This window comes from Pristiophorus japonicus, chromosome 18 (assembly GCF_044704955.1).
Source record: "Pristiophorus japonicus isolate sPriJap1 chromosome 18, sPriJap1.hap1, whole genome shotgun sequence".
Lineage (NCBI taxonomy): Eukaryota > Metazoa > Chordata > Chondrichthyes > Pristiophoridae > Pristiophorus > Pristiophorus japonicus.
The window spans coordinates 54668286-54690353 of NC_091994.1; the positions used below are offsets into that span (position 1 = coordinate 54668286).

General features: G+C 44.9%; 1 protein-coding gene across 2 annotated transcripts in view; it reads left to right on the forward strand.

The window, feature by feature from the left end:
• Nucleotides 1–22068, forward strand: part of slc35e1 (solute carrier family 35 member E1) — an 80779-nt gene that overhangs the window by 35555 nt on the left and 23156 nt on the right. For both annotated transcript variants that reach the window (XR_011587613.1, XM_070860063.1), the window contains exons 2-3: nucleotides 18747–18817; nucleotides 20035–20172. Coding sequence is in view for 1 of the 2 variants with exons in the window: in XM_070860063.1 (XP_070716164.1) it covers nucleotides 18747–18817; nucleotides 20035–20172 (209 nt within the window). In the remaining variant the exon portion in view is untranslated. The remainder of the gene's footprint in view (nucleotides 1–18746; nucleotides 18818–20034; nucleotides 20173–22068) is intronic.

Consider the following 22068-nt stretch of genomic DNA (forward strand, 5'->3'; position numbering starts at 1 on the left):
TTTTGGAAATCTAAATACACCACATCCATCGGTACACCTCTATCCACCATGCTCGTTATATCAAAGAATTCCAGTAAGTTAGTTAAACATGATTTCCCTTTCATGAATCCATGCTGCGTCTGCTTGATTGCACTATCCCTATCTAGATGTCCCGCTATTTCTTAATGATAGTTTCAAGCATTTTCCCCACTACAGATGTTAAACTAACCGGCCTATAGTTACTGGCCTTTTGCCTGCCCCCTTTTTTAAACAGAGGCGTTACATTAGCTGTTTTCCAATCCGCTGGTACCTCCCCAGAGTCCAGAGAATTTTGGTAGATTATAACGAATGCATCTGCTATAACTTCCGCCATCTCTTTTAATACCCAGGGATGCATTTCATCAGGACCAGGGGACTTGTCTACCTTCAGTCCCATTAGCCTGTCCAGCACTACCCCCCCTAGTGATAGTGATTGTCTTAAGGTCCTCCCTTCCCACATTCCTGTGGCCTGCAAATTTTGGCATGGTTTTTGTGTCTTCCACTGTGAAGACGGAAGCAAAATAATTGTTTAAGGTCTCAGCCATTTCCACATTTCCCATTATTAAATCCCCCTTCTCATCTTCTAAGGGACCAACGTTTACTTTAGTCACTCTTTTCCGTTTTATATATCTGTAAAAGCTTTTACCATCTGTTTTTATGTTTTGCGCAAGTTTACCTTCGTAATCTATCTTCCCTTTCTTTATTGCTTTCTTAGTCATTCTTTGTTGCTTAAAATTTTCCCAATCCTCTAGTTTCCCACTAACCTTGGCCACCTTATACGCATTGGTCTTTGATTTGATACTTTCCTTTATTTCCTTGGTTATCCACGGCTGGTTATCCCTTCTCTTGCCGCCCTTTTTCACTGGAATATATTTTTGTTGCGCACTATGAAAGAGCTCCTTAAAAGTCCTCCACTGTTCCTCAATTGTGCCACCGTTTAGTCCTTGTTTCCAGTCTACTTTAGCCAACTCTGCCCTCATCCCACTGTAGTCCCCTTTGTTTAAGCATAGTACGCTCGTTTGTGACACAACTTCCTCATCCTCAATCTGTATTACAAATGCAACCATATTGTGATCACTCATTCCGAGAGGATCTTTTACGAGGAGATCGGTTATTTTTCCTGTCTCATTAGACAGGAACAGATCTAAGATGGCTTGCTCCCTTGTAGGTTCTGTTACATACTGTTCTAAGAAACAATCCCGTATGCATTCTATGAATTCCTCCTCCAGGCTACCCCGTGCGATTTGATTTGACCAATCGATATGTAGGTTAAAATCCCCCATGACTACTGCTGTTCCTTTTTCACGTGCCTCCATTATTCCCTTGATTATTGCCCGCCCCACCGTGAAGATATTATTTGGGGGCCTATAAACTACGCCCACCAGTGACTTTTTCCCCTTACTATCTCTAACCTCCACCCACAATGATTCAACATTTTGTTCATTGGAGCCAATATCATCCCTCACAACTGCCCTGATATCATCTTTGATTATCAGAGCTACCCCACCTCCTTTCGCTTCTTGCCTATCTTTCTGAATCGTCAGATATTTCTGTATGTTTAATTCCCAGTCTTGGCCACCTTGCAACCATGTTTCTGTAATGGCCACCAAATCATACCCATTTGTAATGATTTGTGCCGTCAACTCATTTACTTTATTTCGAATGCTGCGTGCATTTAGGTAGAGTGTTTTCATCCTAGTTTTTAAACCATGATTTTTAATTTTGACCCCTCCTGCAGCCCTTTTATATTCAGTGGCCCTTTTTGTTTCTTGCCTTTGGTTTTTCTGCCCTCCATTTTTACATCTCTTTTCTGTCTTTTGTTTTTGTCTCCTTTTTGTTTCCCTCTGTCTCCCTGTATTGGTTCCCATCCCCCTGCCATATTAGTTTAACTCCTCACCAACAGCACTAGCAAACACTCCCCCTAGGACATTGGTTCCGGTCCTGCCCAAGTGCAGACCGTCCAGTTTGTACTGGTCCCACCTCCCCCAGAACCTGTTCCAATGCCCCACGAATTTGAATCCCTCCCTGCTGCACCACCGCTCAAGCCACGTATTCATCTGTGCTATCCTGCGATTCCTACTCTGACTAGCACGTGGCACTGGTAGCAATCCCGAGATTACTACTTTTGAGGTCCTACTTTTTAATTTAGCTCCTTAAATTTGTCTCGTAGGACCTCTTCCCTTTTTTTAAGCTATGTCGTTGGTACCAATGTGCGCCACGACAACTGGCTGTTCTCCCTCCTTTTTTAGAATGTCCTGCACTCGCTCGGAGACATCCTTGACCCTTGCACCAGGGAGGCAACGTACCATCCTGGAGTCTCGATTGCGGCTGCAGAAACGCCTATCTATTCCCCTTATGATTGAATTCCCTATCACTATCACTCTCCCACTCTTTTTCATGCCCTCCTGTACAACAGAGCCAGCCACGGTGCCATGAACTTGGCGGCTGCTGCTGCTCTCCCCTGATGAGTCATCTCCCTCAACAGCATGCAAAGCAGTGTATCTATTTTGCAGGGGGATGACCAGATGGGACCCCTGCACTACCTTCTTTGTACTACTCTTCCTGCTGGTCTTCCATTCCCTAGCTGGCTGTGGATCCTTCTCATGCGGTAAGACCAACTCACTACACGTGCCACTTATGTCATTCTCAGCATCGTGGATGCTCCAGAGTGAATCCACCCTCAGCTCCAATTCCGCAACGCGGTCCGTCAGGAGATGGAGGTGGATACACTTCTCACACACGTAGTCGTCAGGGACACCGGAAGTGTCCCTGAGTTCCCACATGGTACAGGAGGAGCATATCACGTGACCGAGCTCTCCTGCCGTGCCTTAACCCTTAGATATCCTTAAATTGGTAACAACAATGTTACAGTTTACTTACTGATATAAAAAATAAAAATATAATTTAAAGATATAATGGTAAGTACTGCAGGGAATAGAATACGGCCAGGGTGATGATCTGACTAGTTTCGATCGCCTGGATGGGTCGGAGAGGAATTTTCCCAGCTTTTTTTCTTCCTAAATTGGCCTGGGTTTTTATCCTGTTTTTGCCTCTCGGGAGATCACATGGCTCCGGTTGGAGTGCAGCGTAGAATGTTTTAGTATAAGGGGTGTCGCAGTTGTATGAGTCGGACTGGTTGGGCTGGGTGCTCTTTGCCTTTCTGTCATTGTTCATAGGTTTTATATAACCTTTTGGGCTGAAGACGAAGTGCTGTGCGTCGGCCGACGGGGACACGATGGATCGAAATGGCCGCCTCTGCGCTGTAAATTTCTATGTTTCTAGGTAGGCTAAGTGAGTGGGCAAAAATATGTCAGATGGTGTATAATGAGGGAAAATGTGAGATTATCCACTTTGGTAGGAAAAATAAAAAAGCAAATTATCATTTAAATGGGGAGTGATTACAAAATGCTGAGATACAGAGGGATCTGGAGGTCCTAGTACATGAAACACAAAGTTAACATGTAGATGTTTCTATGTTTCTAGTTACAGCAAGGAATTAGGCAGGCAAATGGAATGTTGGCCTTTATTGCAAGGGGGATGGAGTATAAAAGTAGGGAAGTCCTGCTACAACTGTACAGGGCGTTGGTAAGATCGCACCTGGAGTATTGAGTACAGTTTTGGTCTCCTTATTTAAGGAAGGATATACTTCCATTGGAGGCAGTTGAGAGAAGGTTCATGAGGTTGATTCCTGAGATGAAGGAGTTGTCATATGAAGAAAGGTTGAGCAGGTTAAGCCTATAATCATTGGAGTTTAGAAGACTGAGAGGTGATCTTATTGAAACATATAAAATTCTGAGGGGGCTTGACAGGATAGATACAGAGAGGATGTTTCCCCTCGTGGGGGAATCTAGAACTAGGGGGCACAGTTTCAGAATAAGGGGTCGCCCATTTAAAACAGAAATAAGGAGGAATTTTTCTCGGAGGGTCGTGAATCTGTGGAATTCTCTACCACAGAGAGCTGTGGAGGTTGGGTCATTGAATATATTTAAGGTGGAGATGACAGATTTTTGAACAATAAGGGGTTAAATGGCCTACTCCTGCTCCTATTTCTTATGTTCTTATGTTCTTATGTGCTTATCCTTCCCACGGTGCAGTTTGCAGAACTGAACACAACACTCTAAATGGGGTCGAACTAGAGCTTTATATAACTAACATAACTTCCATCGCTTTGAATTCCATTCCCCTCGAGTTAAAGGCCAGCGTACCATTAGCCTTTTAAATTATTTTTTGTAACTCTCCACAAACTTTGATTTCTGTACACGAACTCTTAAATCTGCCGGCTCCTTCACAGTTCCTAGCTCCTCACCATTTAGAAAATACTCTGATCTATCTTGTGTCCAAAGTGGATGACATCACACATCCCCGCATTAAACTCTTTATCTGACAAACTTTTGGCCTATCAATATCCCTTTGCAACTTTTTGCTTCCATCTACATTGACGACATTGTTAGTTGGCACAGTAAACAATGTCGACCACTGCCTGCTTGGTGGGAATCTGAACGAAACCTCTCAAGGTTGTTAATAAAAATGAGAGCACATGGAATTGGAGGGTAACCTATTTGAGATTGGTAGGGAGTTGTCAGAAAACTTAGCTCTCTCTTCCTACATCCAAATTATTTACAAATACCTGTATAGTGAAAAGCTGAAGTCCCAGTACAGATTCCTAGGAGACACCTTTAGTCACATCCTGCCCATTTTAACTGCATACTCATTGTCCTGACTCTCTGACTCCTCCCTCCTACCCATGTAAATAGGTTACCTCTAATTCCATGTTGACAACCTTGAGAGTTGGTTCAGATTCCAGCCGAGCGGGTATTTGCCTCCATTGACCTGCTAACACCAGAATGTATAGGTCCTTTGTCCGAATTTCAGCTCTGAACATTCAAGTGTTAACCCACTGTTTTATGGACTGTGTATAGTGCAGCTTTTCTACACTTGCCAATCACCAACCCCCAAAAATAAAAGTTTTCTCCAATCACTTTGCAGCAAGAACAATCTTTCCATGATGATTGCAATAACTGTTCATCACTCTACACATATATAAAACAATGTGTCAGTTTAATCTATTTTTATAAACAGCCTCCACCTCGCATCCGATTGCTCCAAAGTTGAAATTCTTTTTTCCAACATGCGCATTCGGACTCTATCCAAATACTCCCTGTCCTGTAGTTTTTTTTTTTTAAGTGTTAAAATTAATTTTGGTTGACAAACCTGTTTCCTCTCACCTTGCCGTACAGTTCTCCCTCCCCCCCCCCCCAGCCCCCCCAAGCTCTAACCCCAGTTTCCCTCTGATTCATGCTTGTTGCAGGGATGCCTTCTCCACTGTCTTCATATTCCAAGATTGGATAATACTGACTTTCCCCAAAGCCAATCTCCACATTTAGCAAGAAAAGGTTTTTACAACTATAATTGGCAGGTCATGTTGGCGCTGAGATCAGGAGATACTGCCCAGGATGTTGATGAGTGATCTCCTGTCTATAGTTTGACAAGTATTTCCATGATAGTTTGACTCTTCCAAAGGGATGTTCAGGATTACACTGATCCCTGAGAAGAGACGTGGCAAAAGTGAGATCGTTCCTGCATCTGTCAGAGTCTGAGCCTCAAGCCTGCCTCCAGATCTTTCTTAGCTGTCGGAGGAGAAGAAGTAAGGCAGGAGAACAAGTGTGTGAGCGGCATGTAGAGCAGGCGGCGAGAAAGAAAGAAAGGCACGCGGAGAATGCAAAACACAAGTGAGAGGAGAAGAGGGAAAAAGATAGAAATGGAGAAAAATAAGTCAAAGAAAGAAAGACTTGGTCACCGGGCATCTCAAAGCACTTTACAGCCAATAGAGTACTTTTGGAATGTCGTCACTGATGTAATGCAGGAAACACTGCAACCAATTTGCGCACAAACAAGCTCCCACAAACAGCAATATGATTATGACTGGATAATCTATTTTTCTTGTGTTGATTGAGGGATAAATATTGGCCAGGACACCGGGGATAACTCCCCTGTTCCTCTTCAAAATAATGCCATGGGATCTTTTACGTTCACCTGAGAGAGCAGACGGGGCCTCAGTTTAATGTCTTTTCCGAAAGACGGAACCTCCAACAGGTCAGCATTCCCTCAGCACTGCACTGGAGAAGCAACCTAGAGGTTTTTTTTGTGCTCAAGTCCCTGGAGTGGGACTTACACTATATGAAAGCCAGACAGCGATGAAAAGAATTGGTATGAGAGAGTGGAACACAAGCAGTGAAAGAGAGCCTAATTTAATTTTCTTGTCACTGTCTCATGCCATTTATTTATATTACTCCTAATGACAGATGTGACGTGCTGTGCGCAAATCCAATCTCCTTAAATTGAATGCAGCTATTCCGCCTGGCACAGAAATGAAGGTTATCCAACAAGAATGAGGGAAGTAAATCATCCACTGAGAATGAGGAAGTAATGAAATGTTCACAGCCTCTGAAAGGATTGCTCACTTTGCCTTGTTTCAGTGTATTAAAGCGAACGGGTCTGCAATTTTTCCACCTGAACAGGCTATTGTAATGTATACACCTGTGAGTATGCCCACAGGTTTGTAGATCTGTTGAGTTGGGAGTGGCTTACTTCCCAGCATTGAAGCACTGACCACACTTGATCAGCTCCGCTGGGCAGGCCACATTGTCCGCATGCCAAACATGAGACTCCCAAAGTAAGCGCTCTACTCTGAACTCCTTCACGGCAAACGAGCCAAAGGTGGGCAGAGGAAACGTTACAAGGACCCCCTCAAAGCCTCCCTGATGAAGTACAACATCCCCACCGACACCTGGGAGTCCCTGGCCAAAGACCCCCCCCCCCTAAGTAGAGGAAGTGCATCCGGGAGCATGCAGAAATCAAGTGCAGGCAGCGGAAAGAGCATGCGGCAAATCTGTCCCACCCTGCCTTACCCTCAACGACTATCTGGCCCACCTGTGACGGGGATTGTGGCTCTCGTATTGGACTGTTCAGCCACCTAAGGACTCATTTTAAGAGTGGAAGCAAGTCTTCCTCGATTCCGAAGGACTGCCTATGATTAGCTGGTCACGTAATGTTTACAAGGCTCAATAAAACCCCAGCCAGTTGGGTTCAGGGGATCCACGATGAGGCAGGTGGTTGTGAGCCTGGTGGATAAACTGGCAATGTGTAGTGTGATTGTTAAACCTTTGCTAATAAACCAACTAGTTCTTAATAGCAATGTGTTGCTATGAATTCTTCAGCAAAGAACCCATGAAGCAAATAGATTATATCTGTCTTGTCCAAAACAGGCCATAGTATGCACTCGAGCCCTGGTTATGGGGGGCTCAAATCCATAACCCATGACCTCCAGAAGAGAGTACGACCAACTGACCCAAGTTGACAATAGTCCCTCGGGCTGAGAGGTGTCCGGTCAGGTCTTCCCATGAGATAATGGCTAAGATGGGACACTTGCCACGTTGTCAAGCCTCTGCTCTGCTCTTCGGCGCTGCCCTTCGATTTTGACCATTTGCTTCAACACTGTGGTGAACTGAGTCCTTTGGAATTGTCACCAAGCCCATGTGATCATGCTGTACATTGAAGGAAAGGATTTACATGGCAAAGCGAGTTTCTTGAGCTCTATGTAGTCATTAGAAGTGGCACACGGTGGTAGTTTGGAGCATGTGATTTGTTCACAAGAAGCCAGCCCTGTTCAATTGTTTTAATAAAACTGCTTGTGGGAGACTTGTTTTCCTACGTTAGGAACTGGAGACCATATCCCACTTTACAGGGCAGTATAAATGGTGCACACTCCATTGGGAGCAGGCTCATTGGACTGAATGTTCCCTACCTTGTTCTTACCCATGAAATCTAGCTAAAGCTTGCATGCTGCATGCGACTTGCATGGCTTCAGATTAACCTGAAACTATACCGGTATAATCAGCTGAACTCCGTTTCCTCTATCTTGGTGTGTTCTAATTCCTGATGTATTAATAATTTGTTAAAAGCTACAAGAATCTGATGCAGATTCCTGTGCATGTTTTTGTCCCTCGATGTCCGTTGTAATCTCAAAATTCTCCCTACATTTACAGCAAAGCTGAATTTGTTCTGCATCCTAGACTCGACTAATCTGAGCTGGGACCAGCACTGCTTGAAAAGCCGCCTCTTACTCCATGCTCTCCAGCTGAGAATTGGATGAAACTGAAGCTCCACTTTGGCACCAACTTGCACAAAAGTGTTGCTATTTCCCTTTCGAACACTCTGAACCGTTGTGTGTGTGCATCCAGAAAGTGAAGTGTAATCGGATATCTGCCAGAATGTCACCCCCTGGAATGCCCGAGCTCCGTTCATGTCTTGTATTACAGAACATGCACATGGTAACAACCCAAAGTGAATTAGTCAGCAATCCTTTCTTATTAGCTCTTGTTTTGCTTCTCTCCCAAAACCATTTTGTGCTCACAAAGCATTTATAGTGGTTCTGTCAATTCTCTATCTGTGGACATGAACTTGCCATCTTAAAGATGCTTTAATATAAATATGATGCAGTAATGCAGTGTATTCTAGCTGTGACACATTTTGCTCTGCGGCTATAGTACACTTAATTCTCGCATACATTTTTCTATAAGAAAAAACATTCTAAACTAGAAGTTTACAATGTATTATTGTAGACATGCCTGAACTGGGAGCTTTAGGTAATGCAACCTCACCTGCAAGGCAAATGTCAACTTGGCTCAGTTGCTAAGTCAGAAGGTTGTGGGTTCAAGTCCCATTCCAGACACTTGAGCATGTAATCTAGCCTGACACTTCATGCAGTACTGAGGGAATGCTGCATTGTCAGAAGTGCCATATTTCAGATGAAATGTTAAACTAAGGCCTCGTCTGCCCTCTCATGTGACATAAAAAGATCCATGGCAATATTCAAAGAACAGAGGGAGGAGAAACAACAGATTTCCCAGTCACACAGGGAGTTCTAAGAATAAGAAACAGGAGTAGGCCATTCGGCCCCTCGAGCCTGTCCCACCATTCAATAAGATCATGGCTGATCTTCTACCTCAACTCCACTTTCCTGCACTATCCTGATATCCCTTGATTACCTTAATATCCAAAATTCTATCAATCTCTGTCTAGATTATCCTGAACAACTGAGTCTCCACAGCTCTCTAGGGTAGAGAATTCCAAAGATTCACCACCCTCTGAGTGACGAAATATCTCCTCATCTCAGTCCTAAATGGCCGACCTCTTGTTCTGAGACTGTGACCCTTGATTCTAGACTCCTCCTTTCCCTGCATCTACCCTGTGAAGCCCTATAAGAATTTTGTATGTTTCAATGAGATCACCTCTCATTCTTCTACACTCTCGAGAACATAGGCTTAGTCTACTCAATCTCTCCTCATAGCACAATTCCCTCATCCCAGAAATCAGTCTGGTGAACCTTCGTTGCACTCCCTCTATGGCAAGTATATCTTTCCTTAGGTAAGGAGACCAAAACTGTGCACAATACTCCAGGTGCGGTCTCATCAGGGCCCTCTATAATTGCAGTCAGACACCTTCACTCTTATACTAAAATCCTTGTAATGAAGGCCAACATATCATTTGCTCTCTTAATTGCTTGTTGTACTCACTAAGGAGGACACAAACAACCTTCTGGATATAAAAGGGGTCAGAGGGTCTAGTAAGAAGGAGGAACTGAGGGAAATCCTTATTAGTCGGGAAATTGTGTTGGGGAAATTGATGGGATTGAAGGCCGATAAATCCCCAGGGCCTGATGGACTGCATCCCAGAGTACTTAAGGAGGTGGCCTTGGAAATAGCGGATGCATTGACAGTCATTTTCCAACATTCCATAGACTCTGGATCAGTTCCTATCGAGTGGAGGGTAGCCAATGTAACTCCACTTTTTAAAAAAGGAGGGAGAGAGAAAACAGGAAATTATAGACCGGTCAACCTGACGTCGGTAGTGGGTAAAATGATGGAATCAATTATTAAGGATGTCATAGCAGCGCATTTGGAAAGAGGTGACGTGATAGGTCCAAGTCAGTATGGATTTGTGAAAGGGAAATCATGCTTGACAAATCTTCTGGAATTTTTTGAAGATGTTTCCAGTAGAGTGAACAAGGGAGAACCAGTTGATGTGGTGTATTTGGACTTTCAGAAGGCTTTCGACGAGGTCCCACCCAAGAGATTAATGTGCAAAGTTAAAGCACATGGGATTGGGGGTAGTGTGCTGACGTGGATTGGGAACTGGTTGTCAGACAGGAAGCAAAGAGTAGGAGTAAATGGGTACTTTTCAGAATGGCAGGCAGTGACTAGTGGGGTACCGCAAGGTTCTGTGCTGGGACCCCAGCTGTTTACATTGTACATTAATGATTTGGACAAGGGGATTAAATGTAGTATCTCCAAATTTGCGGATGACACTAAGTTGGGTGGCAGTCTGAGCTGCGAGGAGGATGCTATGAGGCTGCAGAGTGACTTGGAAAGGTTAGGTGAGTGGGCAAATGCATGGCAGATGAAGTATAATGTGGATAAATGTGAGGTTATCCACTTTAGTGGTAAAAACAGAGAGACAGACTATTATCTGAATGGTGACAGATTAGGAAAAGGGGAGGTGCAACGAGACCTGGGTGTCATGGTACATCAGTCATTGAAGGTTGGCATGCAGGTACAGCAGGTGGTTAAGAAAGCAAATGGCATGTTGGCCTTCGTAGCGAGGGGATTTGAGTACGGGGCAGGGAAGTGTTACTACAGTTGTACAGGGCTTGGTGAGGCCGCACCTGGAGTATTGTGTACAGTTTTGGTCTCCTAACTTGAGGAAGGACATTCTTGCTATTGAGGGAGTGCAGCGAAGGTTCACCAGACTGATTCCCGGGATGGCGGGACTGACGTATCAAGAAAGACTGGATCGACTGGGCTTGTATTCACTGGAGTTCAGAAGAATGAGAGGGGATCTCATAGAAACGTTTAAAATTCTGACAGGTTAGATGCAGGAAGAATGTTCCCAATGTTGGGGAAGTCCAGAACCAGGAGTCACAGTCTAAGGATAAGGGGTAAGCCATTTAGGACCGAGATGAGGAGAAACCTCTTCACCCAGAGAGTGGTGAACCTGTGGAATTCTCTACCACAGAAAGTTGTTGAGGCCAATTCACTGAATATATTCAAAAAGGAGTTAGATGTAGTCCTTACTACTAGGGGGATCAAGGGGTATGGCGAGAAAGCAGGAATGGGGTACTGAGGTTGCATGTTCAGCCATGAACTCATTGAATGGCGGTGCAGGCTCAAAGGGCCGAATGGCCTACTCCTGCACCTATTTTCTATGTTTCTATGTACCTGTATGTTAACATTCAATGATTTGTATACAAGGACACCCAGATCCCTCTGAACACCAACATTTCCCAAAAAATACTCTGCTTTTCTATTTTTCCCACCAAAGTGGATAACTTCACATTTCTCCACATTATATTCCAATTGCCATATTCTTGCCCACTCACCTACTAGTCTGTCTATATCCTTGAAATCTCTGCATCCTCCTCACAACTTACATTTCCACCGAGCCTTGTATCATCAGCAAACTTGGATATATTACATTTGGTCCCTTCATCCAAATCATTGAGATAGATTATGAATAGCTAGGGCCCAAGCACCGATCCTTGTGGTACCCCACTAGTTATAGCTTACCAACCCAAAAATGACCTGTTTATTCCTACTCTCTGTTTTCTGTCCTTTCACCAACCCCCAATCCCATGAGCCCTATTTTCTTTAATAACCTCTTTTGTGTGGTACCTTATCGAATACTTTCTCAAAATCCAAATACACCACATCCACTGGTGTTCCCCCTTATCTTCTCTGCTAGTTACAACCTCAAAAAAACTCTTACAGATTTGTCAAACATGATTTCCCTTTCATAAATCTGTGTTGACTCTGCCCAATTCTATATTATTTTCTAAGTGCTCTGTTACCACGTCCTTAATAATAGATTCTAGCATTTTCCATAATACTGATGTCAGGCTAACTGGTCTGTAGTTCTCCGTTTTCTCTCTCCCTCCTTTCTTAAATAGCCGATTAGTTAATGGATTAATGACTCTCAAAATGCTTAACTGTTTGAAAACTCTTTGATATAATTTTTTTATTTATTCATTCGCAGGATGTGGACGTTGCTGGCAAGGCCAGCATTAATTGCCCTTGAGAAGGTGGTGGTGAGTCTTGAACTGCTGCAGTCCATGTGGTGAAGGTACTCCCATAGTGGTGGTAGGGAAGGAGTTCCAGGATTTTGAACAGCAACAATGAAGTAACGGCGATATAGTTCCAAGTCAGGATAGTCTGTGACTTGGAGGGTACTTCATGGAATCTCCTCCTCCCATTACAATTTCCCCACCACAATTCACAACAGGATGTGGCAGAACTGCAGAGCTTTGATCTCATTTTTTGGTTATGGGATTGCTTAAGTCTGTCTAAAGCATGCTGCTTCCAGTGTTTAGCATGCATGTAGTCCTGTGTGGTAGCTCAGCAGGTTGACGTCTCATTTTCAGGTACGCCTGGTGCTATTCCTGACATGCTGCTCTTCTCTCATTGGTCTTCTGGCTTGATGGTAATGGTAGAGTGAGGGATATGCCGGGCCATGAGGTTACAGATTGTGCGGGACTACAATTCCGCTGCTGATGGCCCACAGCGCCTCATGGATGCCCAGTTGCTAGATCTGTTCTGAATCTATCCCATTTAGCACGGTGTTAGTGCCACACAACATGGTAGAGGGTGTCCTCAATGTGAAGATGGAACTTTGTCTCCATAAGCTCTATGCGGTTGGTCACTGCAACCAATGCTATCATGGACAGATGCATCTGCAACAGGTAGATTAGTGAGGACGAGGTCAAGTAGGTTTATCTCTAGTGTTGGTTCTCTCACCACCTGCCACAAGACCAGTCTGACAACTGTTTCATAGGAAATAGGAGCAGGAGTAGGCCATACAGACCCTCAAGTCTGCGCCACCATACAATAAGATCATGTCCTTCAGGATTCGGCCAGCTCAGGCAGTAGTGGTGCTACCGAGCCACTCTTGGTGATGGACATTGAAGTCCTTCACCCAGAGTGCATTTTGTTCCCTTGCTCCCCTCAGTGCTTCGAAGAAGAGCAGTGTCCTGGCCAATATTTATCCCTCAATCAACATGACAAAAAACAGATTATCTGGTCATTATCACATTGCTGTTTGTGGGAGCTTGTTTGTGTGCAATTGGCTGCCATGTTTCCCACATTACAGCAGTGACTACACTCCAAAAGCACTTGAGCAAAATACTACGGATGCTGGAATCTGAAATACAAACAGAACATGCGGGTCAAGCAGCATCTGTGGAGAGAGAAACAGCGTTAACGTTTCAGGTCACTGACCTTTCAGAATGGATTTCTCTGACGACAGGTCATCGATCTGAAACATTAAGGGCAAGATTTTCGGCTTTTGTGATTTCGGGGCGGAATGGTGATGGGGCGGTCCTGATACCGCCTGTAAAAAGTTTGCGCCCACATCTGCAAAATTCGGCAAAAAATGAGGTTCGGTGATCGGGGGTGTAAAATCAGGCGTTACACAAGGAAGTTTTTGCGCCCCAGCCGAAAATCGCAGTGTTAAAAAAGGTTGACATTTCACACATGCGCCGACGCGTTTCAACTTTGTGCTCTGCAACATACGTATGGTTTTCTTTTGGTGGGGGGAGTTTTTGTTACTTTGTTGCAATAAAATTTATGATTCATCCTTTGCCATTGGTGTCTTGTTTATCATTCCAATGTTCACCGGAGATGTGCCTTTATGGGGGCACATAGCGTGTCCAGTATTAGCTCCATCCCTCAGTTTCCTCCACTTGTGGGAACCGGTCCATTATGTGCTGGCAACGTGCAACTCTTAAGAACATAAGAAATAGGAACAGGAGTAGGCCATACGGCCCCTCGAGCCTACTCCGCCATTCAATAAGATCATGGCTGATCTGATCATGGATTCAGGTCCACTTCCCCGCCCGTTCCCCATAACCCCTTATCCCCTTATCGTTTAAGAAACTGTCTATTTCTGACTTAAATTTATTCAATGTCCCAGCTTCCACAACACTCTGAGGCAGCGAATTCCACAGATTTACAACCCTCTGGGAGAAGAAATCTCTTCACATCTCTGTTTTAAATGGGTGGCCCCTTATTCTAAGATCATGCCCTCTAATTCTAGTCTTCCCCCATCAGTGGAAACATCCTCTCTGCATCCACCTCATAATCTTATACATTTTGATGAGATCACCCCTCATTCTTCTGAATTCCAATGAGTAGAGGCCCAACCTACTCAACCTTTCCTCATAAGTCAACCCCCTCATCTCCGGAATCAACTTGGTGAACCTTCTCTGAACTGCCTCCAAAGCAAGTATATCCTTTCGTAAATATGGAAACCAAAACTGCACACAGTATTCCAGGTGTGGCCTCACCAAGACCCTGCATAACTGTAGCAAGACTTCCCTGCTTTTATACTCCATCCCCTTTGCAATAAAGCCCAAGATTCCATTGGCCTCCCTGATCACTTGCTGTACCTGCATACTATCCTTTTGTGTTTCATGCACAAATACCCCCAGGTTCCACTGTACTGCAGACTCTTGGTCCTGCAGCATCTCCATGCTGCCTCCCCCATGGATGGTGTGGCTATCCAATGGGGACCTCGCCAGGCTCCTCTTCGTCATCCTCCTCCTCCTGAAATGGGCCTGCAATCCCCACTGGCAATGCCTGGCCCCTCATGGTGGCCAAGCTGTGCAACATGCAGCACACCACAATGAATTAGGAAACCTGTTCAGGAGAGTATTGAAGGCTGCCTCCAGAGCAGTGCAAGCATCGGTCTGCCTGAAGGAGATTGCATTTCTCTCTCTTTCCTTTCGGAAGCGCAGCCTTCTCACACACCGCTCTTCAGAAACCTAAAGGTTTCAGTGTTGGTGCCTGTAAACCCATGGGGTGTAAGCCCTCCTCCCCAGATATCTTTGCATCTCCTCATCCGTGAGGCCAAGAGCCCTTGTTGTATCCTAACGCCGCCAGCTAATAGCATGGAGGATGAAACGCTGGTGAATTAGTAATGTCCCCTTTAAATTTTTTCAGTGAAGATGTAAGGACACTGTAATGGCAAATAAAAGTGCCACATTTCAAGACAGATTCACGTGTGGCCTGCAATGTAGGAGCCTCCTCCCTCAAATTACATATGCCGCACTTGGAATACTGTATCCAGTTTTGGTCTCCTCACAGGGTGGGTGATATTGAGGCTCTGGAAAGGGTACAGAAGAGGGCCACTAGACTAATTCCAAGTCTAAAACATCTTTAGTTATCAAGATAGGTTAAAAGATTTGGTTTGGTACTCTTTACATTAGAGCAGCGAAGACTTAAGGGGAATATGATTGAGGTTTATAAGATAATGAAGGGAATAGACAGTGTTCTAGCTGACTGTTTATTTCAATTAAATGGGTTAGGTGGGACCAGGGGGCACACATTTAATTTGTATAAGGCTAGATCTGGGTTAGATGTCAGGAGGTGATTCTTTTTCACAGAACAGTAGACCTCAGGAACAAGCTGCCCTCTCATGTGGTGGATGCAGACTCACTGAATTTCTTCAAGCAGAAGCTGTATTTATTTCTAGCTGCAGCGGAGATGAACTCGTACAGAAGGTAGGTACTGCAGGGAATTTAATGGCCAGAATGATGATCTGGACTAGTTTCGATCACCTAGATGGTTCGGAGAGGAATTTTCCAGATTTCTTTTCCTAAATTGGTCTGGGTTTTTTACTTTTTTTGCCTCTCCCAGGAGATTACATGGTTTCGGGTGGGCTGGAGTGTATATGTTGTGATACACAAGATATCCAATTGTGTGGGACAGGCTCGTTGGATCAAATGGTCTTTACCCGTCCGTCATTTTTCGTATGTATGTAAATGCCGCCTATTGGACCTTGGGAACGCCTGGTTTTTCAGGCGTTTCCTGGGGCGGGTGTATAATGGGACGTTGGGGCATCATTTTGCATCCGGGGTGCTAGCGGAGCGTTGCACAACGATTGATTTCACGCTCTGTGAAACTAGAGGGCAGGGCAGTAAGCTTTTGCGCCACCGCAAACCCTGAGCCGAATTTGCCAACTGGGCGGTAAAAGCTGGCTGCCCATCGTTACGCCTAAAAACACCCTTTGCCGCCCCTCCTGGATGCTACCAGAGGCGCAAGGGAGCAGAAAATCCAGCTCCAACCTGTTGAGTATTTACAGCATTTTCTGTTTTTATATTAGTTACATTTTAAATGGGTTCGTCGAGTATACATAGTAGCATCGAGCAAATGGAACTATTGTCTGAGCTGTGTAACAACTCCAAACAATTCTGCAAACTTACGAATACAATTTCCTGAGTATTTGTCTTCCGATTTTTTTTCATAGCTGTTTTCTTTTCCTTTTTAAGTGAGGATTTGAGAGTTGTGTAGATAACCATACAGTATATCTGCCAACATTTGTATTCCATAAACAATGGTGTTTGGGATTGACGTGTGTTGATATGATTTATTCAGGAGCTATCACCCTGATCACTTGTCTGTGATTCATGCAGAGCCAGCGTGAATGCAGTCATTGACCCATTTTCTGTTCCATTTGTTCATCTTGGGTTTACAGGATACTCACAATATCTTGCTGCACAGCAACTCGAAAACTTTCTAATTGTAAAGGGAGCATTTTCCAAAATGGGAACTCTTCCAGCTTTGTTCCTGCTTTCAACTTGCTTTCAATGCCTTGCTCAATCTGGCCTATAAAGCTGCAAGGTGAGATGTGGAGACTGACTGAACAGGAATAAAGTGGATTTATTTTCTTGGTCAGTTCTCTCTCCCTCCCCAAGATTCTGGGCTTTTTGGACCCGTGCCCACCAAGAGCAGGGTCAAGAAGCAAAACACTGCAGATGCTGGAAATCTGAAACTAGAGCAGAAAACACTGGAGACATTCAGCGGGCCAGGCACAATCTGTCGACAAGCCATGAGTCCGTTTTCAGGACAGATGCTTCCTGAACTGGTGTGTCTCCAGTGTTTCCTGTTTTAAGAACAAGATTAAGATTGCCTGAACTCATTTCATGTCAGACTGTTGTACATTGCAATGAGAAGTTATTCAGTCAGTCTGGGCCTGGTTTTCAACTCTCATCCCCAATGTGATTTCTAACCCACTACTGCGCCCAGTGTGTGTAGCAGACTAGAAAACCAGGCAGCAACTGGAAGGGAGGGAGTCTTGTAACGGCATAAGGCAGAGGGTGATCCAAAAGGACATCTTCAACATAAACTGTCCCCCAACCAGCTCAGCGAGTGCTGTGCTGCACTCTTAGCCTCTTTAAAAGAAAGAACTTGCATTTATATAGTGCCTTTCACATACTTTTGAAGCGGGGTAGTCGCTGTTGTAATGTAGGAAACGCGGCAGCCAATTTGTGCACAGCAAGCTTCCACAAACATCAATGAAATAAATGATCAGATCATCTATTTTAGTGATGTTGGTTGGGGGATAAATGTTGGCCAGGGCACCACCTTTAATAGTCATGGGATCTTTTACATCCACCTGAGAGAACAGACATGGCCTCAGTTTAATGCCTCATCTGAAAGGCAACACTCCCTCAGTACTGCACTGCAGTATCAGCTTGGATTTTGTGCTCACGTCTCTAGAGTGGGACTTGAACTCACATCATCATCATAGGCAGTCCTTTGAAATCGGGGAAGACTTGCTTCTACTCTAAAAGTGAGTTCTTAGATAACTGAACAGTCCAATACGGGAATTACAGTCTGTGTCACAGGTGGGACAGACAGTCGTTGAAGGAAAGGGTGGGCGGGACTGGTTTGCCGCACACTCCTTCCGCTGCCTGCGCTTGCTTTCTGCATGCTCTCGGCGATGAGACTCGAGGTGCTGAGCGCCCTCCTGGATACTCTTCCTCCACTTAGGGCGGTCTTTGGCCAGGGACTCCCAGGTGTCGGTGGGGATGTTGTATTTTATCAAGGAGGCTTTGAGGGTGTCCTTGAAACGTTTCCTCTTCCCACCTGGGGCTTGCTTGCCGTGTAGGAGTTCTGAGTTGAACTCTCAACCTTCTGACCCAGAGGCAAGAGTGCTACCCACTGAGCCATGGCTACTATTCTCAATCTCTCTTGCTGTAATGTAAGCACCTGTGAGTATGCTCACAGGTTTGGAAAGCTGTTGAGTTGGGAGTTGCTTAGCCAGTCACGTGATGTTCACAAGACTCTCAAACCCCAGCCAGTTGGGTTTGGGGGATTGACGATGAGGCAGATGATTGTGAGCCTGGTGGATGAACTGGTAATGTGTGATTGCGAAAGCTTTTGCTAATCAACCAGCTGGTTCTTAATAGCAATGTGTTGCTATGAATTCTTAAGCAAAGAACCCATGAAGCAGATACATTACAGTTGCCAATGCCATTTCACGTGCAGATATTGCGAAACGTGTTTGTCAGCTCAGCCAGTCATTGACTTTTTGTTTCGTCCACTTATGCAAACCCCTCTTCCCCCTTTAGAGCTGAGATGCTTCAGTTTGTGTAGAATGTATTCACTTGCTGTCTCGTGTGTGTGTGTGTGTGTGTGTGTGGGCACAGTGAGTGACTGGCACCGGGTAAGCCCAAGATGTGGATATTTCTCACCAGTAGTTAGATTGCTGGGCTGTTGTACTGTGACGTTAGTAATGGTTGCCTTAAAGTGCCTGACCTCCATACAGTGGATCAGCTGAACAGTAGGATTGCATTGCGTTGATTCTAACTCCCCTTCCTGTGTTTCTCTCCCTAGTCAAGGCCACTATGCCTATTTGGGTGGTCCTTTTGTCCCGTATCATCATGAAGGAGAAGCAAACTATGAAGGTATGTGGGTCTGAAATTCATAGGGACGGATGAGGGTTTGTTTTGTAACAAACTAGATTCTAGAAATGTATTTTTTTCCAGCTCATTCCCAAGCAGCTTCCATATCATCCAAGGCAAGCTGAGGGCTAAAAGTTGGGATAAAATAAGTTGGATGTCCTGCTTTCAATTGTAAACTATATTCTAAATAAAAAATGACTAATCTGGATGAGTGTGTTAAATTATATTTCTTCTTAAAACTCCTTTTATGGTAATTTTGTGGGTGCGCTTTGCCCACAAGCTCTTGTCGTCTCTCCACTTACAAAATCTGTGCTGCTCTGTGAGAAGAGCAATTGGGCGCTCCATCTCTGGTGACTGGTTCAAGTGTGTGTCAGTGTTAGAGGAAGAGAGGTGTCCTGTGCCAGAATATACTGGAGCGCCCAAGGTCAGTCCCAATGATTGCCGCCGTATCCTCTCCATATTCAGAATAAGGGGTCGCCCATTTAAAACTGAAATGAGGAGGAATGTCTCTGAGGGTCGTGAATTTTTGGAATTCTCTACCCCAGAGAGCTGTGGAGGCTGGGTCATTGAATATATTTAAGGTGGCGATAGACAGATTTTTGAACGATACAGGAGTCAAGGGTATGGGGAGCGGGCAGGGAAGTGGAGATGAGGCCAAGATCAGATCAGCCACGATCTTATTGAATGGCGAAGCAAGTTCGAGGGGCCAAATGGCCTCCTCCTGCTCCTATTATGTTCTTATGTTCTCTCCCAATGTTGTCGAGGTCTGCAGCCAACACAAAGAAACCCTTTACAGCTCCCAGAGGACGGTAGTCGGCACAAGTAACTGGGGAAACGGGCATCGCTTCAATAAATGAATGGTATCGCAAGAAGCACAGCTTGTCATCCGCTCTCAACACTTCAAACCTAGTCATTTTGATAATTGGAGTCAACTTGCTCATTATAACCATTCTTTATGGATTCAAGATTTTAAAGGGAAGTAGGGAAAAATAGGAAACAATGTCTTCGATTATGTTGCAGAAGAATGGGTTGTAAGCAGAGGGAGAATAAGACGCCTTGTGTCTGCACTGCACTTTCAGTATTTGAATGAAACCAAAGAATAGTTGTCCCAAATCTCAATGGAGATGAATTAATTAATAAAGACTGACTTTCATCAGGATCTGGTGTATTTCGACGGTACTTTCCATCGTGTCCTAACTGTTGAATTTGTTTCCTGTCAGGTCTACATGTCACTGATACCTATAATATCTGGAGTCTTCTTGGCGACGGTGACTGAACTCTCCTTCGATGTTTGGGGACTCGTCAGTGCACTTGCTGCCACCCTCTGCTTCTCCCTTCAGAACATCTTCTCCAAGAAGGTAAAGAACTTGCTCTGAAATTCTAGACTTGGCATCTGCCCAGATAAAATGATTGGAGACACTTTGGGAGTTGCATTGGCCTAAATTATTTTTTGAGGACAAGCTTCCCACTTTTTGCAATTACATTTTCTTCATTCATGATCCATGACCAAGGGTGAAAGGACTGAGCTGCTGCCTGGTCTCTACAGTGTTGCTCTGAGCAGGGAGGTAGACGTGAAACTGTGCGGAGTCCATTCAGTTTTCTTACCAGCAAGTGCATGGCTTCACTTTACTGGCTTCCACCTTAAAAAAAGACTTGCATTTCTATAGCGCCTTTCACGACCTCAGGACGTCCCAAAGCACTTCATACCCACCAATGAAGTAACTTTTAAAGTAGGAAACGCTGCTTTAACATTTTGCGCACAGCAAGGTCCCACAAACAGCAGTTAATTTTTTTTTTGTGATGTTGGATGATGGATGAATGTTGGCCAGGACACCGAGGAGAACTCCAAGGGATCTTTTATGCTCACCTGAGAGGTCAGAAGGGGCCTTGGTTTAACATGTCATCCAGAAGACGACATCTCCAACAGTGCAGCACTCCATCCGTACTGCCGTGTCAGCCTAGATTTTGTGCTCAACTCTCTGGAGTGGGACTTGAACCGACAACCTACTGACTCAGATGTGAGTGTGCTACCCACTGACACACCCCCATAGCAGCACAGCTAAGATTATTAAAGTGCTTGGTTTGGGGGTGGGGGGGATGAGGCAACAGACTGTTGCACACTGGAGCTTTGGTTGCTATACTGCCTGGAATGATTGCTGTGGGACCTGTGATTCTAGGAGGTTTTGCAACTACAACACAGGACACTCTTATAGAAGAATGTGTGTCAGTTGTTGGGTGGGATATTTACTGAAATGGGAACTGAGCCCCCAACGGTCATTGGCCTCAGCAGTTAACAATGAATCGGATTGTGTGGAAGCAAGGAGCAGAATGAAGCAAACTCTCCTGTAAGCAAGCTGCGCAGTTAAATAGACTGCTCCCTCAAACCAGCAGACTCACTGCATAGCTAGAATATTCGACAGTTGCCCTCCTATTGATGAGCTCTGTCCTCTTATATCAACAAACACAGATGGTCGAGCATTCTTCCAAATATCAAAATGTGCAGCTTTTTTATTGAGAATATAGAAGGCCACCAGGGGTGAATAAAGACGGGGAGAATACAAAATAGTGATTCAGTGACACATAGCTCAAAGGCTTGAAGAGGGAAGTACGGTGAGGATTTGGGGAAAGAATGAGCTACAGTCTGAGACAGAGGCCTATAAATTCGATGGCACAGCGCCTGTTTTTTGGCGGCTAAGTGTCCAATATGGAAGGTAGGATGCGCTGCCTGCCATATTGGTGAGGGCAGAATAAGAGATGTCCAGGACCTGTGCCTGAAATGATCGTTCGGGACTTTACATTTGCAATATCGGGCTGTCATGAATACAGCCAGCGCCGGGCAGGCTGTGATCAGAAAAACGTGGTCAGCCTAATGAGCAGTCCTTAAATTAAGTGGTTCTCCTGTGGCAGTCCCAAAGCCAGTTTCCAGGCCCTACTCGGCGCTCCCTCTCCCAGTCTTCATCCCTTCTCCTGATACCTACCCCCATCCTGACGACCGCTGCCGCGGCCTGCCTGGGGAGGTTCAGCTGCTGGCAGCAACTCTCCGCCCCATGTAAATGAGGCATGAGGACCAAAATCCGGTAAGCCCTGCTCAAGCCAGCAAACCGGCGGCAAACAATTTCTAGGCCAAAGTCTATATTTTAATGCAGTGAAGATGTAGAGGTGGGAAAGAAGCAATGAGGATCTATCCTTGACCCCCTCCTAATTCTCATCAACATGCTGTCCCTCGGAGACAACATCCGAAAACGCATCAGGTT